This window comes from Gopherus evgoodei, chromosome 4 (assembly GCF_007399415.2).
Source record: "Gopherus evgoodei ecotype Sinaloan lineage chromosome 4, rGopEvg1_v1.p, whole genome shotgun sequence".
NCBI classification, from domain to species: domain Eukaryota; kingdom Metazoa; phylum Chordata; order Testudines; family Testudinidae; genus Gopherus; species Gopherus evgoodei.
The window spans coordinates 86,294,662-86,315,696 of record NC_044325.1 but is presented as its reverse complement, the minus strand read 5'-3'; the positions used below and the strand labels follow the sequence as shown (position 1 = coordinate 86,315,696).

The following is a 21,035-nucleotide window of genomic DNA, read 5'->3' as shown; positions in this document are numbered from 1 at the left end:
TAGCCTGGAGATTTTTTCAAATGCTTTGTCATTTCGTCTTCTGTAATGGAGCTCTGAAAGAACAGATTTGTCTCCCCATACAGCGATCAGATCCAGTATCTCCTGTATGGTCCATGCTGGAGCTCTTTGGATTTGGGACTGCATCGCCACCAGTGCTGATCAGAGCTCCATGCTGGGGCAAACAGGAAATGAAATTCAAAAGTTCGCGGGGCTTTTCCTGTCTACCTGGCCAGTGCATCCGAGTTCAGATTGCTTTCCAGAGCGGTCACAATGGTGCACTGTGGGATACTGCCCAGAGGCCAATACTGTTGATTTGCGGCCACACTAACCCTAATCTGACATGGCAATACTGATTTCAGCACTACTCCTCTCGTCGGGGAGGAGTACAGAAAGCAGTTTAAAGAGCCCTTTATATCAATATAAAGGGCATCGTTGTGTGGACGGGCGCAGGGTTAAATCGGTTTAACGATGCTAAATTCAGTTTAAACGCGTAGTGTAGACCAGGCCCCAGTAGCCTGTGGTTAATACAGCCTCTCCTCTGGTTCCCAGACCTCTCAGGCTTCTCCTTAGGTTCTCCCAGCTCCTTTTTCCTCCCTTGGAACACCGACCCACAGTGCTGCCTCCCTGGGCCTTTCCCCCTTTCCAAGAGCCAAAACAGAGATGAGCTCCATCCCTAGGGTCCTCTTCAATTTGCCTTCTGCAGGCGCTTCCCAGAGAGAGAGAGAACTCTACCTCCTATCTCATGGATTTCCTTTCTGCTGAGTTCTATCCTCTCTCTGTAGTCTTCCCTGACCCTTTTATAGCTGAGGTTTCTAAGGATAATTAAGCCTCCAGATCAGGATCAAATGATGGATAGTTGCTATATCACAAGCAGAGCTTAGCCTGTTTCCCCTTAAAAGGCCACCCAGCCTGTGACACTACCTCAAAGGGGTTCTGTGAAAATTAATCACTAGGGCCCAGATCCACAAAAGTATCGGGGGTTACAATGTTCAGCATTGTGATGCCTATCTTTTAGGCACCTAAGAAATCACTGGAACTAAAACGGGAGCCACAAAGCCTGAACTAGGTGCCTAGGTTCCCTATACAATATATGGGGAGTGATAGGCACCTAAGAATGTGATCCACAAAAGCCAGCATGCTAAGCAGGGAGCAGCCTTAACTAGCCAATGGAAGATGCTGATGTGAGAAATATGCTAAACCCCACCCTAAGCACCTAAGTCTGGGCTTCGGGGGACACCTATCTCTGCTTGTGATCCATAGCTGGAAACCCCTCTCCTGGAGGTGTCTATGCTATTTCTTGCAAGATGAGTTAGGAACCTTCTTAACTCCACATGAAAGAGAAGGAGGAAATACCACCTCTCTTATAACTTTGAGACCAGTAGTTAGAACACTCAGCCAGGATGTGGGAGACCCAGGTTCAGTTCCCCACCCCGCACCTGATGGGGAGAAAATATTTGAACAGGGGTCTCCCACCCCGAATAGAATGATCTAACCACTGGGCTGCCAGATATTCTGATGGACATCTGCCTCAAGTTATCCTGTTGAAGCTGTTCCACTTTCCATAAATAGTCAGTCATTGGAGCAAGAGGACTGGACCTCTCTCCCTCTGGATAAATACTAAAACAGTCATTGTGAGCCAAAGTGGAACAGCTTCAACAGGAGAGATTATGACAGCCACATCAGAATATCCCATAGTCCAGTTGTTCAGGTGAGTGCCCTAGAGGTACGAGACCCCAGTGCAAATCCTTTCTCCCCACCAGGCAGAGAGGGGAATTGAACCTAGGTTTCCCACATTACAGATGAGTGCTCTAACCACTTAAAGATATAAGGGAGGCAACACCAACTCAGTTTTTGATGGGGTCTAATCCAGTGGGTGCACTCAGTGCATGCCTACTGGATCAGGCTCTGCAGCTGGGACACACATTCCCCCCGCCCCCATTTTCCCAGGATTGTGGATCCTCCTGGTATCTCAATGACTAGGGAGAAGCAGTAGTGCCCATGCAAAGAGGCAGAAACATAGGTGCCTAGGGAACTGTTACAGCGAACATTTATGCACCAAGTCAATTTAGAATTAGATGGCAGCTGAGCAGGAGTTTTATGGATTGCAGTGTCTGCTGGAACTTGGATTTAGGTGCCTAAATTAGGTACTTAATACCTAGTGTGAATCTGGGCCTAAATGACTGTTCTAGTAAATGTGTAGAAACCAAGCTGTGATTAATTACTTCTTTACTATCCTAAGTCACTTCACATCTCTCAAAAATGGTAATAGATGGGATAGCTTTATATTACCATCTTTCACATGTCAGAGAGGGGTACTGACATTGTTGCTTAGGGAGGATGGATTGCTCAATTGACTCATAATCCAGACGTAAATTTCCATGATTTATCTAGGATTAAAACCAAGAAGGTGATTTTGGAAAACACAGCTCCCTTCCAGTGAGAGAAATAATTACTATACATCTATTAAGTTTGGTTTTCACATAGAAAGAATTCTTCTTTGTACTTCCAGAGACTGCAGGTGAGATCATTCCTTGAAAGAAAAGCTCCTCCCCATCACTGTCACCTAGACTTCTGAGGGAATCAAAAGAAATGCTTACCTACCTCCAATCCACCCTCCAATCCACCAAACCAATTATAATGGTGGATAAACCCCTTTTACTTACTTACTAATAGAGATGCACCCAAACAAATAAACCAAGATCTGAACACCCTGGAACACTGAAAGAGCTTGAATACAAGTCCAAACTTTGCAACTCATACCCACCACATACTAGGAAAAGAATTGTGTACTAAGAAAACAACGATGAAGGAAAAGTAAATGCCCTTCTTAAGTCAAAAAACCCCATTTGACATCCTAGTACATTTCCCCATGAACACACATAGGTAGATATACCTATGGGTTAGGCTAAAAGGAGTAAAAACAAGGGTGATGTCATGCTAGGAGTCTACTACAGGCCACTTAACCAGGTGGAAGAGGTGGATGAGGCATTTTTTTTTTAAAACTAACAAAATCATCCAAAGCCCAAGATTTGGGGGTGATGGGGGACTTCAACTATCCAGATATATGTTGGAAAAATAACACAGTGGGGCACAGACTATCCAATACGTTCTTGGACTGCATTGCAGACAACTTTTTATTTCAAAAGGTAGAAAAAGCTACTGGGGGGGAAGCTGTTATAGATTTGATTTTAACAAATAGGGAGGAATCCGTTGAGAATTTGAAAGTGGAAGGCAGCTTGGGTGAAAGTGATCACGAAATCACAGAGTTTGCAATTCTAAGGAAGGGTAGAAGGGAGTACAGCAAAACAGAGACAATGGATTTCAGGAAGGCGGATTTTGGTAAGCTCAGTGATCTGATAGGTAAGCTCCCATAGGAATCAAGACTGAGGGGAAAAACAACTGAGGAGAGTTGGCAGTATTTCAAAAGGACACTATTAAGGGCCCAAAAGCAAGCTATTCCACTGAATAGGAAAGATAGAAAATGTGACAAAAGACCAGCTTGGCTTAACTTCGAAATCTTCCATGATCTAAAAAATAAAAAGAAGTCATATAAAAAATGGAAACTAGGACAAATTACACAGGATGAATATAGGCAAACAACACAGGAATGCAGGGGCAAGATTAGAAAGGCAAAGGCATAAAATGAGCTCAAACTAGCTACAGGAATAAAGGGAAACGATGACTTTTTATGAATATATTAGACACAAGAGGAAGAACAAGGACAGGCTAGGCCCACTGCTCAGTGAGGAGTAAGAAACAGTAACAGAAAACTTGGAAATGGCAGAGATGCTCAATGACTTCTTTGGGCTTGACTACACTGGAGAGTTGCAGCACTGGTGGTGGGTTTACAGCACTGCAACTTACTCATCGTCCACACTTGCAAGGCACATATGGCGCTGCATCTCTCTGGCTGCAGCGCTGGCTGTACTCCTGCTCTGCCTGGGGTATAAGGATTGCAGCACTGGTGATGCAGGGCTGCTCCGCAAGTGTGGCCATCAAAAGCGCTGTAATTGGCCTCCGAGGTATTCAGAGGTATCCCAGAATGCCTGTTCAGCAACTCTGCTGTTTTGTTGTGAACTCCGGGCTCCCGGAGCTGCTTATCTAAACAACAAACACAACTCATTTCCTCGAGCAGAGGCAGGCAGGGGGATTCCTTTGGAATGTTTGCTTGAGGAGAGAAGCAACATGCCGGGGGGGGCAGGGGGGAGTCCGTTTTGGAGCAGCTGCTTATCCGGTCTGAAGGCTATTTGTATTTAGTAAATAAAAGAGGGGTGGGGGAAGGGGTCGAAACTTTTAAAATGATTGAAGGTTGGTGCTGTGTATCTTCCAGTCCTTAGAACTTGCAAGGCAGGGAGCTGACACAGGGTCAAGTCCAAAAATCCACTGTCTTCCCCACGCTCCCTGTCACACTCCACCCCACCCCCCTCTTTTGAAAAGCACGTTGTAGCCACTTGAACTCTGGGATAGCTGCCCATAATGCACCACTCCCAACAGCACTGCAAATGCTGCAAATGTGGCCACACTGCAGTGCTGGTAGCTGTCAGTGTGGCCACACTGCAGCACTTTCCCTACACAGCTGTATGAAGACAGCTGTAACTCCCAGCGCTGTACAGCTGCAAGTGTAGCCATACCCTTTGTTTCAGTCTTCACTGAGCAGTCTGAAGGAATGCCTAACATAGTGAATGCTAATGGGATGGGGGAAGGTTTGGAAGATAAAATTAAAAAAGAACAAGTTAAAAATCACTTAGAAAAGTCAGATTCCAACAATTCACCAGGGCCTGATGAAATGCATCCTAGAATACTCAAGGAGCTAATAGAGGAGGTATCTGAGCCTCTAGCTATTATCTTTGGAAAATCATGGGAGATGAGAGATTCCAGAAGATTAGAAAAGGGAAAATATAGTGCCCATCTATAAAAAAGGAAATAAAAACAACCCAGGAAACTACAGACCAGTTAGTTTAACTTCTATGCCAGGGAAGATAATGGAGCAAGTAATTAAAAAAATCATCTGCAAACACTTGGAAGGAGGTAAGGGGATAGGGAATAGCCATCATGGATTTATAAAGAACAAATCATGTCAGACCAATCTGATAGCTTTCTCTGGTAGGATAACGAGTCTTGTGGATAAGGGAGAAGTGATGGATATGGTATATCTAGACTATAGTAAAGCATTTGATACGATCTCGCATGATATTCTTATCAATAAACTAGGCAAATACAATTTAGATGGGGCTACTATAAGGTGGGTGCATAACTGGCTGGATAACCGTATTCAGACAGTAGTTATTAATGGCTCCCAATCCCGCTGGAAATGTATAACAAGTGGGGTTCCGCAGGGGTCTGTTTTGGGACCGGCTCTGTTCAGTATCTTCATCAATGACTTAGATATTGGCATAGAAAGTACGCTTATTAAGTTTGCAAATGATACCAAACTGGAAGGGATTGCAACTGCTTTGGAGGATAGAGTCATAATTCAAAATGATCTGGACAAATTGGAGAAATGGTCTGAAGTAAAGAGGATGAAGTTTAATAAAAACAAATGCAAAGAGCATCACTTAAGAAGGAACAATCAGTTTCACGCATACAGAATGGGAAGAGACTGTCTAGGAAGGAGTATGGCAGAAACGGACCTAGCAATTATAGTGGACCACAAGCTAAATATGAGTCAACAGTGTTATGCTGTTGCAAAAAAAGCAAACATGATTCTGGGATGCATTAACAGGTGTGTTGTAAACAAGACACAAGATGTCATTCTTCCTCTCTACTCTGCGCTGGTTAGGCCTCAACTGGAATATTGTGTCCAGTTCTGGGCATCTCATTTCAAGAAAGATGTGGAGAAATTGGAGAGGGTCCAGAGAAGAGCAACAAGAATGATTAAAGGTCTAGAGAACATGACCTATGAAGGAAGGCTAAAAGAATTTGGTTTGTTTAGTTTGGAAAAAAAGAAGACTGAGAGGGGACATGATAGCAGTTTTCAGGTATGTAAAAGGGTGTCATCAGGAGGAGGGAGAAAACTTGTTCATCTTAGCCTCTAAGGATAGAACAAGCAGCAATGGGCTTAAACTGCAGCAAGGGAGGTTTAGGTTGGACATTAGGAAAAAGTTCCTAACTGTCAGAGTGGTTAAACACTGGAATAAACTGCCTAGGGAGCTTGTGGAATCTTCATCTCTGGAGATATTTAAGAGTAGGTTAGATAAATGTCTATCAGGGATGGTCTAGACCGTATTTGGTCCTGCCATGAAGGCAGGGGACTAGACTCAATGACCTCTCGAGGTCCTTTCCAGCTCTAGAATCTATGAATAGCAGACCAATTCATTTTAGCAGTAACCAAGAAACTAATCCATACAGAAGACAGACTGAGAAAATAATTACACTGAACATGGGAAACTGCTGAAATTTTCAAATATACTAGGGTACTGAGCTGCTTCTGGTGCATATCCGAAGACGCTTCTACAGTATCTCGGATACATTTCCGTAGGAATCTTACTGCCCTTTTTCTTTTTTTTTTTAAACTTTAATTCTCCCCAAAACATTATCCCCAGGCCACTGGTAATTCTGCAGCTAAACCTTCCAAGGGTCCAAACTGACAAGGTGATGAGCACCTGTCATAAACAGATAGCTAAGGGTTAATGTCTCTTTCACCTGAAGCACCTGACCAGAGGACCAATCAGGAAACCAGATTTTTTCAACTCTGGGTGGAGGGAAGTTTGTGTCTGAGTCTTTGTTTTCTGTCTGCCTGCTTTCTCTGAGCTTTGGAGAAGTAGTTTCTACTTTCTAGTTATGGTCTTGAAGGCGCAACAGGCCCATAAGATGGAAGCATCATGGGAAGGGCCATTCACGGTCCAAGAGCGCCTGGGAACTGTAAACTACCTCATAGCATTTCCCAATTCCTCACTAAAGCCTAAAGTGTACCATGTTAATTCTCTCAAGCCTTTTTATTCCAGAGACTTACAGGTTTGTCAGTTTACAGTCCAGGGAGATGATGCTGAGTGGCCTGACGGTGTCTACTACGACGGGAAAAAAGACAGTGGCGTGGAAGAGGTGAACCTCTGCAGCAACAACAAATCAAGGAGCTGTGCACTAGCTTCGCCCCATTGTTCTCAGCCACCCCAGGACGGACTGAACGGGCATACCACTCCATTGATACAGGTAATGCTCACCCAATCAGAACCCCACCCTACTGGGTGTCTCCTCATGCCCAAGCTGCTATAGAACGGGAGATCCAGAACATGCCACAGATGGGTATAATCCACTCATCTACCAGTGCATGGGCATCTCCAGTGGTTCTGGTACCCAAACCAGATGGGGAAATACGCTTTTGCGTCGACTACCGTAAGCTAAATGCGGTAACTCGTCCGGACAACTATCCAATGCCACGCACCGATGAGCTATTGGAGAAGTTGGGATGTGCCCAGTTCATCTCTACAATAGACTTAACCAAGTGGTACTGGCAAGTACCGCTAGATGAACCTGCCAAGGAGAGGTCAGCATTCGTCACCCATGCGGGGGTGTATGAATTCAATGTCCTTCCTTTCGGCCTTCGAAATGCACCCGCCACCTTCCAGAGGCTGGTAGATGGTCTACTAGCTGGACTGGGAGAATTTGCAGTTGCCTACCTCGATGATGTGGCCATTTTCTCAGACTCCTGGCCCGAACACCTACTACACCTGGAAAAGGTCTTTGAGCGCATCAGGCAGGCCGGACTAACTCTTAAGGCCAAAAAGTGTCAAATAGGCCAAAACAGAGTGACTTACCTGGGGCAGCAGGTGGGTCGAGGAACCATAAACCCCCTACAGGCCAAGGTGGATGCTATCCAAAAGTGGCCTGTCCCACGGTCCAAGAAGCAGGTCCAATGCTTCTTAGGCTTGGCCGGATACTACAGGCGATTTGTACCACACTACAGCCAAATCGCTGCCCCATTGACCGACCTGACCAAAAAGACCCAGTCAAATGCAGTTAAGTGGACTGATGAGTGTCAAAAAGCCTTTACCCAACTTAAGGCAACGCTCATGTCTGACCCTGTACTCAGGGCCCCGGACTTTGACAAGCCATTCCTAGTAACCACGGATGCATCTGAGCGTGGTATAGGAGCAGTGCTCATGCAGGAAGCAACAGATCACAACTTCCATCCTGTCGTGTTTCTCAGCAAGAAACTGTCTGAGAGGGAAAGTCACTGTCAGTCAGTGAAAAGGAATGCTAAGCCATTGTGTACGCCCTGGAAAAGCTACGCCCTTATGTTTGGGGACGGCGGTTCCAACTACAAACTGACCATGCTGCACTAAAATGGCTTCATACTGCCAAGGGGAACAACAAGAAACTTCTTCGTTGGAGTTTAGCTCTCCAAGATTTTGATTTTGAAATTCAGCACATAACAGGAGCTTCTAACAAAGTAGCTGATGCACTCTCCCATGAGAGTTTCCCAGAATTCAGTAGTTAAAAAGTGTTCTTAAAATGTAGAAGTCTGTTAGTTATATACTTAGGGGTATATGTAAAGGTGCATGTGTTGTATTAATCTGTTTATTTTCAAGTTCTAGAAGGAAATCGCCGCCAGTGAGCTTCCCCACTGTCTGCAATTTGGGGGGCGTGTCATAAACAGATAGCTAAGGGTTAATGTCTCTTTCACCTGAAGCACCTGACCAGAGGACCAATCAGGAAACCGGATTTTTTCAACTCTGGGTGGAGGGAAGTTTGTGTCTGAGTCTTTGTTTTCTGGCTGCCTGCTTTCTCTGAGCTTTGGAGAAGTAGTTTCTACTTTCTAGTCTTCTGTTTCTAAGTGTAAGGACAAAGAGATCAGATAGTAAGTTATATGGTTTCTTTTCTTTGGTATTTGCATGAATATAAGTGCTGGAGTGCTTTGATTTGTATTCTTTTTGAATAAGGCTGTTTATTCAATATTCTTTTAAGCAATCGACCCTGTATTTTGTCACCTTAATACAGAGAGACCATTTGTATGTATTTTTCTTTCTTTTTATATAAAGCTTTCTTTTAAGACCTGTTGGAGTTTTTCTTTACTTCAGGGAAATTGAGTCTGTACTCACCAGGGAATTGGTGGGAGGAAGAAATCAGGGGAGATCTGTGTGTGTTGAATTTGCTAGCCTGATTTTGCATTTCCTCTGGGTGAAGAGGAAAGTGCTTTTTGTTTCCAGGACTGGGAACGGAGAGGGGGAGTCACTCTGTTTGGATTCACAGAGCTTGTGTCTGTGTATCTCTCCAGGAGCACCTGGAGGGGGGAAGGGAAAAGGATTATTTCCCTTTGTTGTGAGACTCAAGGGATTTGGGTCTTGGGGTCCCCAGGGAAGGTTTTTCAGGGGGACCAGAGTGCCCCAAAACACTCTAATTTTTTGGGTGGTGGCAGCAAGTACCAGATCCAAGCTGGTAACTAAGCTTGGAGGTTTTCATGCTAGCCCCCATATTTTGGACGCTAAGGTCCAAATCTGGGACTAAGGTTATGATAGCACCATCAGATCCAATTAATGTCAGTGAGAGGTAAATATGCCTAAGAACTCAGAGAATCAGATACCAAGTGTGAAATTCAGCCCTGTGTAGAGGTTCATCAAAAGGCCTATGCACCATTTACAGCACTGCATCCAAGTTCCAGAGCATATCAAGGAAAGAAATTTTTTCTATAGTGTTTGCATGTGCACACACACATGCACCCACACACACAGAGCTTCCTTCACTTCTTGTCTCACAACTTTAGTGCTACAAAATGACCCAATATCTGATGCCATACCACAATCTGTGTGCAGCAACCCTTGCAATCCTTTTGCCTAGAGCAGTGGTTCTCAAACTGTGGGTCAGGACCCCAAAGTGGATCATGACCCCATCTTAATGGGGTCATCGGAGCTGATGTTAGACTTCCTGGGGCCCAGGGCCAGGACTCAAGACTGAGGGCTTCAGCCCTGGGTGGCAGGGCTCAGGTTACAGGCCCCCCAACCCAGGGTGAAGAGGGGGTTGGGAAGGCTCAGTCTTCAGTCCCCACTCCTAGGGTCGTGTAGTAATTCTTGTTGTCAGAAGAGGGCGATGGTGCAATGAAGTTTGAGAGCCCCTAGCCTAGAGAAATATTAGCAATGCTGGATGTTATCGGTTTTATGCTGATTTCCTGTAAGCTACATACCTCCTTCCCTTAATACAGTGACTGCACCTAGAATGCCACAACCCACCGCTTTACTTCATGTACATTAAGCACACTGCTGCTAAATCCCTTATTTGAAGGTCTTAGAGAAAATTCAGGCTTATTAGGAGAACACATAGGAGAAGAGGCCTAAGAAAAAACAAGTCTCAACCAAAAAGCACCTTACCAAATTATATGGATTTCTTGAAGAAAGAGATACATAGGCTTCTGGAATACAGACACAGGATGCCTATCATTTCCCAAAGAAAGACTCCTGGTTGTTGTTGCAAAGCTGAACAAGCTATACCTGAAAAATAATCATGGTACACTCTTGTCTAGCTCAAGAGATCACCAGAACCCTAGGGCATACTGAGACTAAACAAGGCCCTAAATCACTTTCTTATGCGGACCAGGTGACAGCAAATGTATTTGCCTACCAAATTGAACACTACTTGAACAGAACAGTCAGGGAGACCCAGTTATGGAGAAAGGGGAAATGTCACTTGAAATTTTTTATCTAGAAGAGAGGAAGCAAACCTCATATTCTGAACTGGTTAGGGCAAACCAGTGAGAAACATACTTCTTTACAGCACACTAAAGGATTCCAGAGTCAGGTAGGACCTGAGTCCACATATTTGTTATATTACCACCAATGACTAAGGTCAAGATATTTCTGGTATAAAGGAACAAGCAGCATTACCAAGAAAATGGAAAGTGGCATCTTAAAAAGAAAGATCCAGCAATATTTTTGCAGTGGGGCATTTGTAACAGAATGCTACAATGCAGACTTCCAAGAGTCCGCTAGAGGAATGTGCAATACCAGCCAGCTGGAGCAGTAATTTGTGCAACTATGTCCATAGAAACTGTGAGGCTTGTCTGCTGCAAAACTCTAACAGACTGGATATTCACTTCATTAACAGCAAATTCCATGGTACTAAACAAAACAAAAGAAAAAGAAATCCCTGCATATATAAATTAAATATCTTCCAATAAAAGATTTTACAGAGTCTCACATAATACGCAAAATCCTGGGAAAGCAATCTGTGGAGCAGGCATATTTCCTGACCTCACAGTAAACATAAAATCTAATGAAGAGTAATCGTTCATACCTGATGAATCTCTTGCCATCCATTTTCATCTTTGCAGCTGACTGTAGCATGTTCATGAAGTAAAAGTTCACAACAATAAGGGTCTCCTCCTACTACAGCGGTGTGGTATAGTGGTGTCAATCCACAGCTGTCCTTGTAGTTAGGAGATGCTCCAAGCTCTAAAAGGGTCTACAAGTAATTATAAATGGTGAACATGTCTGAGCAAATAACTGAAGGACTCGGTGTATATTTAAAGTCCTTTCCAAAATATTGTTTAATAGGAGGCATTTTTTGTTACTGTTTATACAGGCTGGCTGAAAGGGCTGCAGTACAGACAGCCTCAGAAGAGCTATAGTACAGTGCCAAAGGCCCATGGTAATTCAGGCAGTTGGTGCACTATGTGAAGTCCTAGCTTTGGTAGTCAGGGAATCTGCAGGCGCTCCAGCAACAGAATGAGTAGCAAAGACTGCCCACTATCCATCCTGTTATTAAGTTGAAAAATTGGGTGTTTTAATAAAGTTGTGGCTTTTGGCCACTCTTCAGTTGCAGTGCGCCTTACCAAAAATGTTGTGTAATCTGAAATCCTGTCCAGAAGGAAGTAATGGAATTTCATAAACATAAGATTTAATCTAGAATGTCAAAATAATCAACAATACCAGTTAAAGCAGGAAGAAAAAACAAAGGGGCCAGTATTAAAAAGATAAAATGTATAATCCATGCAATTGGCATTCACTTTCAAAGACAGATAAACAGCAATAACGTTACTCCCACTTCCTGCAGACAGATCTTACACCACTTATCAGTGCACAAGGTTGAGGCCACATCTAAACTACCACTTGGTCAGCAAAACGTATATCACTCGGGGTGAAAAAATTACACCCTTGAGCAACAGAAGTTTCACCAGCATAAGTGGTAGTGTGCACATAGCAATGTCAGCAGGAGAGCTTCTCCTGCCAACAAAGCTACCACCACTCATTGAAGGTGGTTAAATTATATTGATCGGAGAGCTCTCTCCCATCGGCATAGAACAGTTACACGAGAGATCTTACAGCGGCCCAACTGCATTGGTACAGCTGTGCCACTGTAAGGTCTCTAGTGTAAACATAAAGTCTGTTTCACTATCACTTCTGAAACATAAGCTTCTGAAAATGAAAGGGCCCTTTGTTGAATGCAAATCCTGAAAGTGAACAGCCTAGGGATAAATACTTAAGCAAGCACAAATTAAAAGATCCATTAAGGACAATATGATAATTAACTCCAAAACATTTTCTTTTATATATTGTTCTGTATAAAATAATGTATAATTTGGCTCTGAAAGAATTTACCTTGAGAGTTATTTTGTTCTTGGCTCTAGCTGCTTTGTGCAGAGCTGTCATTCCATCTTTGGCTCTGAAATCTAAATGTGCTCCTCCATTTTTCAGAGCTTTGATTACTTCTATGGTATTATCATGCTGAGCTGCCAAAGTTAGAGGAGTTTCTAAAGACAAAAAGAATATAATGTGTGGGAAAAAGACATGCAACTTTAACCAAAAAAAGTATTCACTAATATTTAAAAAATTTTGTTAGCTTTTAAGTATAAAACATATAAACACTGTGTTATATCCTTGGGGGCAGCCAGTTTAGGAAGAAATCACTTGAGGCCAGACAGCAGACAGCTAACAAAACTACCATTTATTTACACACACACAGCTCACCTAACCGGCCAAAGCAGGCTAGGCTATCCCCTAATAATCTAACTCAGCTGCCATGGGAACAAAAACCATGACAACCAAATACACAACATATTCCTCCCCCCCGAATAAGAACATCCCCTAAATAAAACACACACTAGACTAGAGAAGGAGGGTAAACTGCCTCCATTCTCGGCTAAACCCTGGGGATTATTTTGCCCCATAACCGTGGGTTCGCCCTAGCTAAAGATCCAGCCGATGAGGAGGCCTTCTGTCTCTAGGTGGATTACGGCGAACTCCTGGTGTTGTTGCACCCGACAGTACCATGGGCTCAGGGTCTGCAGCACAAACAGGTGAGGAGGTGGTATCAGCTCGTGCTGGGCAAAGGGGTATCTCAGCCGCCGGCAGTAATGGAGGAGAACAGTCAGGAACAGGTGATTCGTGATTCAGTGTCTCACCAGAAGAGGTGAAGTCAGACCACTCAAATGCAGATGTGTCCTGAGGACTGGCATGACCTGGCAACAGCTGATCTACATGTCACCGCCAGGTAAGATTCTCTGCAGTCCGGACTGTGTAGGAAACAGGTCCTGTTTGTTTGAGTGATGATCGTGGCAGGGACCCATTTAGCTCTGGAAGTATAATTCCGAGCCAAAACTGGCTGTCCCAGGCTAAAGGTTCGGTCTTTTGCTCTGGGTGCCCGTCTGATGACTTGATATTGCTGATGTTGCACATTTTGTCGGGGTTCAGAAGGTTTCAGCAGATCAAAGCAAGTGCGCAGCTGTCGTCCCATCATTAGAAAGGCCGGGGATGCCTGGGTCGTAGCATGAGGTGTGTTTCTGTAGGAAAGTAAGAAGGTATCCAGACGCTTTTGAATGGAGTGTTCTCCCCTTGCTGATTTCAAAGCGTGTTTCATTGTCTGCACAAATCTTTCAGCTAATCCATTGGTGGATGGATGATATGGTGCAGACGTGATGTGGTGTATCCCATTTGCCTTCACAAAATTTTGAAACTCCTGAGAGACGAACTGCGGTTCGTTGTCGCTCACAAGTTGTTCTGGCAGACCAAAATGACTAAAGAGTCCCCATAGTTTTTGGATAGTACTCTCTGCAGTAGTGGACTGCATTATAGAGACTTCTGGCCATTTAGAATGGGCATCTACTGCCACCAAGAACATGCTTCCTTCAAGGGGGCCAGCGAAGTCAATGTGAATACGTTGCACGGGTTTTCAGGCCAGTCCCATGGGTGTAGGGGCACCCACTGGGGTGCATTCCTCACATCCTGACATGACATACAAGCTTTTGCCTTCTCTTCAATAACACTGTCCAATCCAGGCCACCAAAAATCACTCTCTCACTCATGCCCGTCACCCCAATCGGGGTATGGGCCGCCAACAACAGATCTCCAGAGTCCTCTATCCTGGGCCATTCGTTCTAACTGGTTCCAGATATAGCCCATTTTTTTGCTATCAGCCTGAAGGTCACATCGCCAGGTGTTTCTAGGATGGCCTCTTTTCCGCTTGCCTTGAGGGTTCCACCGCAGTGCCTGTCTGGTGATGTTAGTTGGCTGCTTGCATAGTGTATGTCCTATCCAACCCCACCTTCTCCTTCTGATTTCTTCCTCTGCTGGGAGTTGACAGGTCCTGTCCAAGAGGTGGATGTTACTGATGGTGTCTGGCCAGCGGATCTGGAGAATCCTTCTGAGGCAGCTATTTATGAAGGTCTGCATCTTCCTGATGGTTGTTTTGGTTGTCCTCCAGGTTTCAGCTCCATACAGTAGGACTGATTTCACATTGGAGTTGAACAGTCGAATTTTTATTGCCAAAGACAGCTCTCTGGAGCTCCAGATGTTCTTGAGCTGTAAGAAGGCTGCTCTTGCCTTACCAATCCTTACTTTGATGTCTGCGTCTGTGCCACCCTGCTGGTCGATGATGCTACCTAGGTAGGTGAAGGACTGCACTTCTTCCAGGGGGCTACCATTCAGTGTGACTGGGTCATTGCTAGTGGAGTTAATCCTAAGGATCTTGGTCTTGTCCTTGTGAATGCGGAGGCCAACCTGTGATGATGTGGCTGCCACTACGTTGATCTTCTCTTGCATCTGCTGTTTACTGTGTGAAAGGAGTGCAAGGTCGTCAGCAAAGTCCAGGTCATCAAGCTGGGTCCACAACGTCCATTGGATTCCGTTCCTATGCTCGTAGGTGGATGTCTTCATAATCCAATTGATGACGAGGAGAAAGAGAAGTGGTGACAACAAGCATCCTTGCCTGACTCCAGTTTGCACCTGGAAGCTGTTAGTAAGCTGCCCTCCATGGATCACTCTACAGTGTATACCATCATATGAGTTCTTGATCAGGTTGACCACCTTTGCTGGGATGCCGTAGTACCGAAGGAGCTTCCAAAGGGTCTCTCGATTCATGCTATCGAACACTTTCTCATAGTCAACAAAATTGATGTACAACGAGGAGTTCCACTTCATAGACTGCTCGACTATGATGTGAAGCATTGCTATCTGGTCCGTGCATGATCTGTTCTGCCGGAAACCTGCCTGTTCATCTCGTAGCTGCGGATCGACGGCATCCTTCATTCTCTCTAAGAGGACTCGGTTGAAGACCTTCTCTGGCACCGACAGGCGTGTGATTCCTCTATAATTGGCACAGTTGCTAAGGTCTCCTTTCTTGGGGATTTTGATGAGATATCCCTCTTTCCAGTCTTCCAGAATCACTTCTTCCTCCCATATCTTCTCAAAGAGGGGGTACAGCATTTCCACTGAAGCATACAGGTCTGCTTTCAGGGCCTCTGCTGGGATGTCATCAGGTCCAGCCGCCTTCCTATTCTTCATCATGGTGATGGCTTTTCTGATCTCGTCTCTGGTTGGTTTATCGCAATTAATTGGGAGGTCCTCATTAGCTGAGTTGATATCTGGTGGATTTGGTGGTGCTGGTCTGTTCAGGAGTTCCTCAAAGTGCTCTGCCCATCTGTTCATATGTTGTTCTATTCCTGTTATAGACTTTCCCTGCTTGTCTTTAACGGGACATTTTGGCTTGCTAAACTTTCCAGACAGTCGCTTAGTAGTATCAAACAGCTGTTTCATATTACCGCTGTATGCTGCCTGCTCCACTTCTGATGCCAGTTCATCCACATACTCTCTCTTGTCCTTCCTGATATTCCTCTTCACTGCTCTGTGGGCTTCAGCATACTCTTTTTGAGCTTTGGCCTTTGCTGCTCTAGTCCTGCTGTTGTTGACTGCTGCCTTCTTCTTTCTGTCTTCTATCTTGATCAAGGTCTCTGCTGTGATCCATTCTTTCTGCTGGTGTTTCTTAATTCCAAGCACTTCCTGGCATACTGACCTACGTGTGTCTCTCACTTTCTGCCATCTGTTTACTACACTGTCTTCCTCTTCCTCAGGTACACTGTCTTCCTCTTCCTCAGACCGATCCTGTAATACTGAAAACTTATTCTTCAGCCTCAGTCCAAAATCTTCCTTTGTCTTATGGTCCTTCAGAAGGCTGACGTTGTACTTCACTCTTCTGTCTGACGTGTCTATCCAGTTCTTTTTCAGCTTCAACTTCAATCTGGCCACCACTAAATGATGGTCGGACGCCGCGTCTGCTCCTCTTCTAACTCTAACGTCCTGCAAGGATCTTCTAAACTTCTTGCTAATGCAGACATGATTGATCTGATTTTCTGTCGTGCCTACTGGTGATACCCAGGTATCTTGAGGATCCGCTTATGAGGAAAGATGCTACCTCTTATGCCCAGGTTGTTAAGTGCACACAAATCCACAAATCTCTCTCCATTCTCACTCATCCCTCCCAGAGCGTGGATCCCCATGACTTGTTCGTATCCTGTGTCGTCAGGTCCAATTTTGGCATTAAAGTCTCCCATAAGGATGATGATGTCTTTGTCTGGGAGAATCTCTAATATTTTCTGGAGTCTGTTGTAAAAATAATCTTTGTCCTCCTCTTCGCTGTCATTAATTGGAGCACAGCACTGAACAACATTCATCTTAATCCTCTTCATTTTAGTTCTGAAGGATGCTGTGATGATCCTGGGACCACGTGCCTCCCAACCAATCAGTGCTCTCTGTGCCTGCTTGGACAACATGAAGCCTACTCCCTGTGTGTGGGGTGCATAGCTCTCTTCATGTCCTGAATACAGCAACAACTCTCCTGTCAACAGTCGTCTCTGCCTCGCTTGCGTCCATCTTGTCTCGCTAATGCCTAATAGGGTCAGGTTGTTGCTCCTCATCTCTGCTGCAACCTGCGCCATCTTTCCTGACTCGTACATGGTCCTCACGTTCCATGTGCCTATGGTAATCCTCCTGGTTGCAAGAAGGGTAATCGGCTTAGTGGCTTCCTCACTGCTTTTACCACCCAGCATCATGCATCTTCGAATTGAAGACCCTTCTTTTTCCAGGGTAAAAATTTCTGTTGTCTCTATTGTTGGCATTTCTGTAGCAAGTTGATTTTTTACGGGGTGGAGTTGCTAGCCCCACACCCAACCCTCCTCCTTTATCCTGACTTGGGACAGGCAGATGGCCCCAAAGGACCTCTCTGGTGGAGTTCCACCAAAAATAGCTTCATGTGATTTCCTTCATGCGCACTATTCCACAGTGACTGGAATGTAGCTGTTCTAATATCTGTGATCTCAGTGGTGGTGGAATAATGACACGTCTCCCCCACAACAAACAACCAGATTGGACCGATAACTCTGTCCTCCTGGACATGCAGGTAACAAGGTCAGGTGAGACTGGAGAGGTTTGTAGAGATTTTCTATGCATCACCAGGTCCATAACTTGGGACAATACTGGGTCAACGCGAGTTGCCTTCTTTATCTGATTAGCAGTGATGGGTGTATTCTCTACCTGTTCAAAGTAGAAGATTTCCTTTTGGGCACTATCTTGATGTTTGACCGGCAAAGGCAAGCTTGAGAGGCCATCTGCATTGCCGAACAGAGTGGATTTCCGATATTTGATTTCATGTGTGTATGCTGAAAGTAACAACGCCCAACGTTGCGTACGACTAGCAGCTAATTGGGGAATGCCTGTGTAGGGTCCAAAAATTGACGTCAGAGGTCGATGGTCTGTGAGAAGAGTAAACTTTCGCTCAAATAGGTACTGATGAAACTTCCGAATTCCAAAAACAATTCCTAATGCCTCACGTTCGATTTGGGCGTAGTTAGTTTCTGCTTTGCTTAGAGTGCGTGAAGCAAAAGCAATAGGTCTCTCTTCTCCCGAAGGCATAATGTGTAACACGACTGCTCCCACTCCATAAGGGGAGGCATCGCAGGCCAATTGTAGGGGTAAGGATGGATCAAAGTGCGTTAGAACTTCAGAATTTAGCAATGCATCCTTAGCTTTGTTAAATGCAACATCACAGGCTTCAGTCCACTTCCAGGCCTTGTTCTGCCCCAGGAGCTCATGAAGTGATTTTAGCAGTGTGGCTAACTCTGAGATGAACTTTCCATAATAGTTCAGTAGTCCTAGAAACGAGCACAGCTGGCTTACATTTCGAGGTGGGGGAGCCTCCACAATAGCTTTAAGTTTTGCAGGGGCCTTATGAAGACCTGCAGAATCAATGATGTGTCCCAAATATTCAACAGAGGGCTTGAAGAATTCACACTTGTCTTTGTGAACTCGTAGGCCATACTCTTCCAGTCTTTGCAGGGTAGCCTCTAAATTCTTTAAGTGATCCTCTTCATTCCTTCCAGTGACCAGGATATCATCCAGATAGTACTGAACTCCTGATAAGCCACATAAGATCTGGTCCATAGCCCTCTGGAACAGGGTGGGAGCAGACATTATTCCGAAGGGTAGGAGACAGTATTGATAAAGCCCCTTATGAGTCACAATAGTCAACAGCTCTTGGGACTTTTCACCGACGTGCATCTGTAAATATGCTTGACTCAGATCAATCTTACTGAACTTTTGTCCTCCAGCCAGGCCTGCGAAGAGGTCATTGATGCGGGGAAGCAGGTATTGCTCTGCACACAACACTGGGTTGACAGTACTTTAAAATCACTGCAAATCCGGAGACAGCCATCTTTCTTCACTATTGGGATGATAGGAGTGGCCCATGAGCTATGGGTAACTGGTATTAGGACTCCATTGGTGACCAGGCGCTCCCGGTCTGCTTCAACTTTTGGCCTGATGGCATATGGCACAGTTCGGGCTTTCAGATATTTTGGTGGACTGTCAGGTTTAATGTTCAATGTCACAGTGATTCCCTTCATACTTCCCAAATCATCTCCAAAAACAGCAGCATGTTTCCTTAGTATAGGGATTAGACTGGTTTCTTCTTTAGTCAGCCGGTGCACTTCTAACCAGTTCAGCTGAATCTTCCCAAGCCAAGACCTACCCATTAAGGCTGGGTAGTTACCTCTCACCACAAACAGTGGCAATTTAGCAGCCTGTCCATTGAGCTCCACCTTAACATCAATAGTGCCCAACATGGGCACAGCTTCTCCCGTATACGTCTTCAGAACAGTTTTTGTTGCCTGAAGCGGAAGATGCTGTAGCTTTTCTTTATACACAGTCTCAGAGACCAGCGAGACGGCTGCACCGGTGTCCAGTTCCATGCGTATAGGTTTGCCATCCAACAACGGGGTTACCCAGTATTCATGTGAGCCCACTGCCAAAGACAAAACATGCAGTGGCACTTCCGCTTGAGATGAGGTGTCACCTTGATCATCCTGGGTCTGCTCTAGGGTATGCAGGGTTCCTCTTTTTGTCAGACACACCACAGGCCTCTTTTTCTTTTGTTTACAGGCACACTCAATGTGTCCCTTTTTGCCACAGTGTCGACACACAAGGTCCTTACACCAGCATTCTGGTGCCTGGTGACCCGGCTTACCACAGCGGTAACATTCTTGACTCTGCATAGTTTTGTGGGTAGGTTCTTGTGACACTTTTTGCTCCCTAGGGGATGCACCGTTGTATTGTGCCTCCCTTGTAGCCAGTTCCATGGAGATAGCAATATCAACAACCTTCTGTAATGTAAGCTGAGCCTCTGTCAGTAGAGGCTTCCATATAGCTTCACTGTACAGGCCACACACTAACCTGTCATGCAGGGCATCATTTAACATCTCTTTAAATTCACAGTGTTCTGCTAGCTTTTTTAAAATTGCTACAAATTGTACAACTGTTTCATCTTCTTTTTGGTCTCTTTTGTGGAACCTATATCTTTCAGCAATTGCCAGTGGTTTTGGGGGAAAATGGGATCCCAGGATTTCCACAATGTCACTGTAAGATTTAGTCTTAGGCTTAACAGGGTGTAGTAAGCTGTGCAGCAGGGAGTAGGTTTTAGCCCCTACAACACTTAAGAATATTGGCACCTTCTTCGCTTCTGTAATGTCATTTGCAATAACAAAGCTCAAAACGCTCAGTATACACATGCCACTGCTCTATATTCTCATCAAAAGTTTCCAGTAGCCTGGTCAGAGTAGCCATGATTTTTAGTTTCACTTTCACAGTCAGTGCAAACAAGCAGTTTTTTTTTTGTTTGTTTGTTTGTTTTTACCTTGACTTCTACTTCCTTCTGTTACTGGAGCAGCACCGGAATCCCATCCATCGTCGCCACTTTCCTTGGGGGCAGCCGGTTTAGGAAGAAATCACTTGAGGCCAGACAGCAGACAGCTAACAAAACTACCATTTATTTACACACACAGAGCTCACCTAACCGGCCAAAGCAGGCTAGGCTATCCCCTAATAATCTAACTCAGTTGCCATGGGAACAAAAACCATGACAACCAAATACACAACACACTGCCCTAAGAAAATCATCAACTATTAACTTACCCCCTTCACATTTTGGAACTATGTGTTTTGCTAAGACCAGGACTTTAAAGGGCAATAGATTCAGTGGGTAGAATTTGGCTGTTTATACAGTAAAACCAGGATGTGTACCACTTTATGCTGTTGATTTCATTAACCTCTTACCTCCACTCTCTAGGTCATGGTAGTTAGGGTCCAGTCCCCGATCCAACATCTTTGTGATTTTTTCCACTGAGAGATGGTGAACATGATCCATAAATTTTCTCAAATTAGCCTGAAACAAAAAGTGACAACTGAAAAGTCCACAGATCGTATGAAGAATATTCGAGTTACAACTGAGATCTTCAGCTGGTATAATCATCATAGCTCCACTGACCTTAATAGAACAGTGCCAAT

General features: G+C 44.7%; 1 protein-coding gene across 4 annotated transcripts in view; it reads right to left on the bottom strand.

Annotated features, from left to right (window-relative positions):
• Positions 1-21,035, bottom strand: part of SHANK2 (SH3 and multiple ankyrin repeat domains 2) — a 699,708-nt gene that overhangs the window by 535,296 nt on the left and 143,377 nt on the right. For all 4 annotated transcript variants that reach the window (XM_030560099.1, XM_030560100.1, XM_030560101.1 and 1 more), the window contains exons 7-9: positions 20,805-20,913; positions 12,528-12,679; positions 11,224-11,391 (exon numbers count right to left, since the gene is read on the bottom strand). In XM_030560099.1, coding sequence (XP_030415959.1) covers positions 11,224-11,391; positions 12,528-12,679; positions 20,805-20,913 — 429 coding nt within the window. The remainder of the gene's footprint in view (positions 1-11,223; positions 11,392-12,527; positions 12,680-20,804; positions 20,914-21,035) is intronic.